This window comes from Boleophthalmus pectinirostris, unplaced genomic scaffold, assembly GCF_026225935.1.
Source record: "Boleophthalmus pectinirostris isolate CB_2022bp ecotype Guang Dong unplaced genomic scaffold, ASM2622593v1 HiC_scaffold_4, whole genome shotgun sequence".
Classification (NCBI taxonomy): domain Eukaryota; kingdom Metazoa; phylum Chordata; class Actinopteri; order Gobiiformes; family Gobiidae; genus Boleophthalmus; species Boleophthalmus pectinirostris.
In genome coordinates, this window is record NW_026571353.1 from 24838169 (window position 1) to 24846504 (window position 8336).

The following is an 8336-nucleotide window of genomic DNA, read 5'->3' on the forward strand; positions in this document are numbered from 1 at the left end:
TTACAGCATTAAATGGCCCCATAAAAGCATCCCAAGCTCCACTAAAACAGCTTTAAACTAAAGTAGCCTTATTTGTGTTTGATAGGCCTAGATATCAATTTCCTATTTAAAAGCATATGCGCATTAAAGACTTGAGCTCTGCAGATATTTCTGTTCAGCCTCTGTCTGTGGTTTTCCTTAACACTAAACATGGACCATTTCAAGTATGTGTTACTGTAGAGGTTGTATTTTATCCCTTAACTGGGCACCCATGAGACAAATTGCTTGCTCCTAATGGAAAACGACAATGGCATGACTAAAGTGGGGCTATTTTAAACAGAATCTCAAATGATTGTAAACAGCAATAGGCCCCGTTGCATTTTAATTATGCACTCTTATAATCTGTTATTCTCAACAAAAGATACATTTGCGTTTTTACATTTAAATGTGCTATTAACAGTTTGTAGGCTCTTTTTTAGAAACACAAAATATGGGTGAAACAACTTTATTTTTTTAAAGAAATAATATTCTTACTCGAGTACAGTGTTGGCTCTGTCTTCCTCATCCCCAGAGCCTGTTGAAAATGTTTGACGGTTCTCATTTTGGCCACGAGGTGTCGCACTTGTACTTATGACGTGGCGACTGGAGGGAACTTGGCATCTGCAGATGTGCTAAAAGAATTCCTCCTATAGGACTCATTCCTGGATAGTTTTTTTTTTTGTTGTTTTTTGTTGTTTGTTTTTTTTTTTGTTTGTTTGTTTGTTTTTTAAAGCCAGAGAAAACAAGTTTCCATTAACCCATAGAAATGCAGACAGTAGCCTGGGTATAGACTGTCACAAACTGTTTTACACTGTTTACCATGTGGGCTAAATAATGAATAAAGTTCAATATTCTAAAGACATGAACATGAACATTTTAGTATCTGGTTTTTGCACGTTTATATGTTTCACCCTTGTCACTGAGTTTATCTCATCTTATTATTGTTTGTTTGTTTGTTTTTTATCTCATTTTTATTGGTAATGTCTGTTGCAGATTTATTTCACTGTCATTAGATAATCTTTCTATAATCATTAAACCTATTTACTTCCCCCTCGAGCTCCCTTCTGTTACTGGAATGGCATCTGACTACACTGATTAAACATTTCATCTTTATAATTTTTAAAATATTTTCTATTCGTGACACTTTGGATGTTGGCATCATCTCATACTTTTTATTGTATTTTTTACCACTATCCCAGATTGGATTGCTTAGTGTGCAGTGGCCCCTGCATGTTGGCCATTAATTTTCGGAAAATGGGGACACAACAAAGAGTTTGAGCAGCTATTGTCGCACAGAGGCCCTTGGGAGAAAGTACTAAAAGGAATGAGCAAAGAAGAGGTTCTGTTTGTGACAACGTGTAGGGTAGAACCGGCCTGAAAATGGGCTGGTCCACATTTTTATGGAGTAAATTAAATAATATGTAATTATGTGAAAGCAAATAAAACTCCCAATGTGCGTTATGTTTGAGTAAATTGTGCAAAAGCATCAACGTTTAATAGAAATGTAGTTAACTAAATACATAAACTAGTCTCAGTATTGGTTGATGTTGTGGCTTTTTAGGGGCGTACACCCTTCTCCAAAGTGGTACGGTCCATCCCTGTCTTGTTGCAGCGGTAGCCTATAAAAAGTAAGGGACTCGGCAAAGTTGAATGCCAAAATCTGGTGAGCAACAACAAAGCTCAATCAAAAAGAAGCGACGAGCCCAGAAAAACTGCACCCCGAAATGGAGCAAACCGAAGTGGTAGTGCCCAAGACTCTGGATGAGTTAATTGCCATTTTGCACAAGATTTTTGAGAGTGACTGCATCAATGTTGAAGAGGTGCAACAAATAATGGAATCATATGAGAGCAATCCGCAGGACTGGAAGAAATTCGCAAAGTTTGATCAGTACAGGTAAAACACTTTTTATGCTTTTTTGCATCATTCCGCCTAGGTAGTTAACCATTTATTAGACAAACTTTATCACGTCTTATAGATTTTACTTCACATGAAAACGTATTGATCAAGGCCTAAGCAGCATTTAGCCTATTTAAATAGTCACAAAAATCAAGTATTGATTTAAAAATGAACTGTTCCTTTTTTTTAAATCCCTGATGCCGCGTTTGAAGCAGTGCCACGGTGCGTCTCATCGTGAAGACTCCGCTTTATTACTGCAATTTACAGTAGCCTATAATATTTGTGCATTTTATTTGGGTATAAATCTTATAAACACACCAATGTTTGAACGAAATTGAGTGGTTCCCACACTAATAACACATGCCGCTGTCGTCACATCTCATTTGAATAAAAAACACTTCACTTGTTTGCGCTAATGATCTTTACAGAGATTTACGCACGCATCTCACGTCCCTGTTTAAGTATCGAGGCGATTACAAACATGAATTTAAAATATGTTTAAAGGTATTCGGGGTTCCTCTAGTGTGAATGTTAGTTTAATTCAAGAAACTCGGAGCTTTGGTGTTTTGATTAGAAAGGGTCAATGGAGGGAGTGTGGTCGGGCGTCCAATCAAAGTTGAGGACGGAACACACCCGCTGTTTTTTTGCTGTGATTTAGCGCTTGTTGCGTGTTTGGCAACATACAGCTGCCAGGGAAATTTCTCGAGTCTATAAGCACACAAGTACTGTAGGAGGCTATAAGATGAACACGTGTGTAAAACTCAGCTGTTGAAGCCCCATGTGAAACTGCAGAGCCTACAGGCCCATGTCTAAGCATTTGCCTCCTGTCACAGCACAAAATATATGTTTTTTTTTAGGTACACGCGAAACTTGGTGGATGAAGGGAACGGAAAGTTTAACCTCATGATCTTATGTTGGGGAGAAGGCCATGGCAGGTAAAACAGTAGTCCCACATTCATATTTTTGTCCTTTCATTAGTCTAATGAAGATCTGACAATATGTGGAAGGTTGAAAAGGCTACCATGTTAGAATAAAGAATGCTTGTATTATTATTATTATTATTATTAATCATCATAGTATCCAGTTGTGTTAAGTGTACTGATCCACGGCTGTGGTTTGTGTGCACATTGCAGTAGTATCCACGACCATACAGACTCTCACTGCTTCATGAAGCTGCTCCAGGGTCAGCTTAAAGAAACACTCTTCGAGTGGCCTGAGAACAAAAAAGGAGTGATGGTCCAAAAATCACAGAGAGTCCTGGTGGAAAACAAGGTGGCCTACATAAATGGTGAGAAGTCAATTTTATACTTCATGTTTTCTAATCGGTAGTGACTGATCTTAGCTTGCACCACCAGGTGTTGAGGGGATTAATAATGTTCTGTAAAGAGTACAAAAAACCTCTATATAAATCAAATGCATTATTATTATTATTATGATTATTATGATGATGATGATTATTATTTTTGTATATTGTATATGTCTTTGGTAATATGACATATGCTTTAGGTTATGTTTGACAAACCCTTTTACCCTGGTACATATGGTACAGTTTGTTCCATATGACGTTTTACATAAAGTACATCCAGCTGTTCACAGGCCACTTAAAGGCTCTTTTTCCCCTCATGTATGCAGCTCGTATGGAGACGCCATGTACTTTTAGGTGTCTTGACTTATAAAACTGCTCGTATCCGTTCATGAAGCTAAGACCCATTTTATAGCATTTTTGTGGCTGTACTGTAAATGTATGTATGTTTGCAGACTCCATTGGCCTGCACCGTGTGGAGAACGGGAGCCACACAGAGACTGCTGTCAGCCTGCACCTGTACAGCCCACCCTTTGAGACCTGCCAGACGTTTGACCAGAGGACCGGCCACAAAAACACAGTCAAAATGACCTTCTGGAGCAAGTTCGGTCAGAGGACTCCATTTGTAAGAAAACGCTTTTATTTTGTCCATCTGAAATGATTGAGCTGAAATTTACTGAGTCAACATATCAGTTTAAATAATTCAGATTAGGTAATAAAACAAAAAACAAAAGCACACAAATGTATTCAAAAATATAGCTGAGACCATCTACCATTTCTTGTCTGACCTTAAGATCAGGAAGTAATTTTATTTTTATTGCACTTATTACTCTTGATTGAACCCTTAGGTAGTTGGAAGGGCAAGAAACTATGAAAGAAAAATCCCCAGGAGGTGTGTAATAGTTATATGATTTGATCACCCAAGTGGGGCTCATTGTCTGCTTCGGGCCACGCTTTTAACCATATTACCCTTATCTAGCTGCTTCAGGTTATATAAGCATACCTTGACCATAGCAGCGTAAGGTTAACGCATCAGATTGCAACACTAAATAGTAGAGATAAGATAGAAGTGGCAACTAAAGTACACAATCAACTGACAATAAATGCCAGCATCCCAGCTAAAGGTGTTTTTCCATTCGCTGCTAAACTATCACCTGTCACGAGGAAAAACTAATTTATGTTTTCTCTTGTTTCTTTCAGGAGCTAACAATGTCACAAGAAAACAACTGAAAACCACAAAAGTTTGATTATGTGAGCATTTAATTAAAGGGCCTATATTAGACTATTTTCTGATCTATGTTATGACGTTTCCTCATCACAAACAGACCAGATTTGTGTTTTGTTTGATTCACACATGTTTAACACAAACCCTGCATATTTAGGTCGAGTTCTTCTCTCAAAGAGAAAACACTCAGTTCTACCTTGTGATGTCATGTGGCAATACAGGAAGTTCCCCATTGTGTTTTTTAAACTCCATACGCCTTCACTAGAATCATTTGGAAAATTTCAGCTCTGTGTTTTCCAATATCTACTGAAAGAAAGGTAAATGGTTAACTTGAAAACTACTGCTTCGAGACATCACAAAGTGGAACAGAACATTTTGAGCTTTGAAGATATGGATAAACTAATAATGCAGGGTAAGTTAAGCATGTGTGAATGAAGCAAAACACAACTCTGGGTATGTTTTTGAGGAGGTAACAGCATTATAACATAACTTGAAGTTCATAGGAGTTAATTTAGCAAAATATAGGACCTTTAAACATTTGGATTGTGATTCATTCCAAAAGGGAATTGCTGTGTAAGCAAATGCGCACCTACTATGACTAAGCATCCTATTTAAAAATGAGTAGCGGGCCCGTAGAAAACGACAACCCAGTAATTAGAATGGCTTTATCGCTGCCCTATGTGAGCTTGGCAAATACTGATGAGCACAGGACGAATGCATGAATAGGCCTGGACATGGACTCAATCTGCCTTTTGTCTGCTAGGCCCGAGAAGACCCTTTTCCAATAACAACATTCCTGTCCATCTGTGACCTGTGTACCCACTCCAGTTCACCACCAGTTTTAGTCATTTACAAAATGTTATGAATATGCAAAAATGTAGTATTTTTACTGTTGATTTGACCCAGTTAAAGTGTTATGCCACTTGTTGCATTGCCTGTACAGTTGGATTAAAATGCCATGTTCCATTTGTATTTGAAACTGTGTAAAGCTTTAGAGTTGTGCTGTTTTTTTATTGCAATTGATTTAATTTATTTGCAGGGTATTCGGTTCATCAAAGAAACTTAGAAAGAGCCCTATAACTCCTTACAGAATCCATGACATGTTTTTATTTTTGAGACAGTCTCGGTAATATTTTTCTCAGGATTTGAAGATATTTGTAGCGCAAAGTATAGTTTTTGTAGTTGTAAAGAAAATACCACTTATAGCCTTAGCAATTGTGTCCATGGCTTTTTGGCATGACTGCAAACTATTAAACACACTTGCTCTTTCAAATACTGGCTTTGTGTTTTCAGTTTACTGCACATTATAAACCATTTTCACACCGTTTAAACGTGTCTGTCAATGATGTCGACAAACACCCGTGGCTTAAGTTATCTGTGTACAATGTAAACCTGTTCAAATCAAATACAGCTTTTACTGATTACAATTCTAATGCTGATGTATTCTTAGTTGCAAAAACATTGGACACAGTATCCCATTTATCCTGGTTCTCAAGATGGTGATCCAATCAGGAAGCAGAATGACCTCTCTCATTTGGGTGGCCAATTTCAGTGCTGACAAATCCAGCTGGTTTAAACCTAAAATGCCTTTCTCAGATCTGAATGGTCACTAGGTAAAACCCCAGCACCAGCAGCCAGCCATTAGTGCTAGTGCAGCCTTTTTGTTAATTCTTCTAAGGTCTGAGCTTTCACATGAGGCATGGTCCATCCATATACAGAGGAAAAACGTGTCCTGGTTTATTCATTGACAACTCAGGTCCAGTTGTGAGTGAAATAAGCCTGTCAAGATAAATATATAGACTTATCATTCAATATATGATAGATGGAACAGTATTTTGTGGGGACAGTATTTATCGTAGGTATTTTTCTTTGCAGGAGTGAGATATTTTTGTAAATTTTTTGGGAATAATGTTCATATAGTTTAGTGCAAAATGTCTGAAAAATGCAAAGATAGCCCATTGTGTTACATTAGAAGAGTGGGGGTGAGATTAAATCAATTTTCTTCTTCCCACTCCTTTTTGGGCAAATTTTTTATTGTTATGGTTATGGTATGTGGTTATTTTCATTGCTATTATGATTTCACTTATGTTATTTTTTGGGAATATGATAAGATTTGAGCTGTAGAAGGTTGAATACATATACTTATATATATACATAAACTAATTACTTAAGTGCTAGATTCTATTATTTAGTTATTTATGATTATGTGTTTTTAAAATTGTACGTTTGGTTTATATAATAATATGGTTTATATTTATTTAAGCAATACATCACAAAAATGTATAACAAAATTTGTTTCTGTGACAGTCTGGACTGTAACTACCTCTTCTAAAACAGTAAGAGCACAGGCTACATAAAAGTACATCACTCAGATTTGTAACTGGCAGTAAATTAGATGTGTCATATTGAACTTTGGTATCGATCAATGCCCTGGTTATTAATACAGCAAATGAATGATGCCCCAATAAACTTATTAATCAGGGGCATGAGAGGTCTTTGGCTTGACTGAGTCTTGGCAGCTTTATATGGGCCAGAGTGACGGCATTCCTAACAAGGCCATGATAGAAGTTCAATGAAACTAAAACGTGTGAGTTCACAGATGAGTCAACAATTTGGTATACCACTGTGTTTAAACTACATTATGACTATTTACATATTCTTTAATTGCAGTGATAACCTATAGCTGCTTCTAGTGGAACATGTCTAGGCCCTTGCGTCTATAGATTTCAGAATCAGAAAATTAAGCCTGTTACCAAAGTGTGTAACAATTTAAAGGCACACTATGTAACTTTTTGGTTGAAGGTTCGTCACCTTTTTCTGACCTGGTCTTGTTTGGTCTCCTTTGAAGATAGAAAGGTTCAATAGCATACTGTGAAGCATTCCAGACAAAGCAATAAGACCTCCACAGAGAAAAGCATTTGACAGACCGTCCTCCAGAAAAGTTACACAATGCACCTTTAAAACTAAATATTATATCTGGAATAGAAAAAAGTCCTTACAATCTTGAAGCTGAAAACCAATAATTTGACACATATATTTCTTTTTTTTAGTCCTCATACTACTTCAGCCTAGTTTAATCCCATTTTTGACCAGTTCTAGGTCTGATATAGTCCTGTTTTAGTCTTGATTTAGATCAGGTGGTTCTCGGAAAGCCAAATCTTTTGTTAGGTGGTGTTTTGGTGTGAAAAGTTGGATAAGCACAGGGATACGGGACTGGTTTACCAATGTCTGCCCTCTGTTGACTGTTACAAAGATCAATAGTTACTCAAACAGCTTATGTGCGTCACAAGACATGTTTGTCCATCGTACCGCCTCTGGTTAGGTCATCTTAACTTTGTTTTCTTATGCAAATATACAAATTGTTTTAATTTTATAATCATTTTTAGTTGATGATATTTTACAACATACAACTGTGTATTAATGCATAATGGTTATTACTACACAATAGGCTTCACCTGCTTTTCTCTTGTCACTTTTACAGCTGTTATAAACCAGATCTTTATCTTTGTGATTATTACTGTAGACTGATTTTGTTTTGAGATCTTTGCACTTTCACACAAATTGCCCATGTCCTTCACTTGTAAACAGAAGCTGATGATCATCTCAGCTTTTAACCTGTTAATATTTTATTTTGATAGATAATGATGATGAATGAATGATGAATTTACTTTTAGATTGATACTCTTATTATCTTCTTTTCATTTTATCATATTAGTATTATTTGAAAGTTACCTTAGCTGCTTTTGAACATAAAAGCATTTGAGTTTGGTGTCAGTACCCAGAAACTAATCAGTACTAAAATTAAAAACAGTTAAATAACTTAATGGATGCAGAAGATAATTTTATTAAGAAATTGCTGGATGGTCTGGTCATTTTCTTGTTTTTATGAACTA

At 36.5% G+C, this 8336-nt stretch overlaps 1 protein-coding gene across 1 annotated transcript; it reads left to right on the forward strand.

Moving 5' to 3' along the window:
- The first annotated feature begins 1653 nt into the window (after window positions 1–1653).
- On the forward strand, window positions 1654–5716 carry cdo1 (cysteine dioxygenase, type I). The gene is made up of 5 exons (XM_020937923.2): window positions 1654–1912; window positions 2773–2850; window positions 3049–3203; window positions 3674–3843; window positions 4419–5716. Exons 1-5 carry the CDS (start codon window positions 1743–1745, stop codon window positions 4446–4448), a joined length of 603 nt encoding a protein of 200 aa, XP_020793582.1. The 5' UTR covers window positions 1654–1742; the 3' UTR covers window positions 4449–5716.
- The last annotated feature ends 2620 nt before the right edge of the window (window positions 5717–8336 follow it).

Excerpts from the sequence above, each read along its gene's own strand:
- cdo1 (XM_020937923.2), top strand. The coding sequence starts at position 1,743 with ATGGAGCAAACCGAAGTGGTAGTGCCCAAGACTCTGGATGAGTTAATT. Across the intron at positions 1,913-2,772 it reads GCAAAGTTTGATCAGTACAG|GTACACGCGAAACTTGGTGG; the intron begins GTAAAACACTTT and ends GTTTTTTTTTAG. Across the intron at positions 3,844-4,418 it reads TCGGTCAGAGGACTCCATTT|GAGCTAACAATGTCACAAGA; the intron begins GTAAGAAAACGC and ends TGTTTCTTTCAG.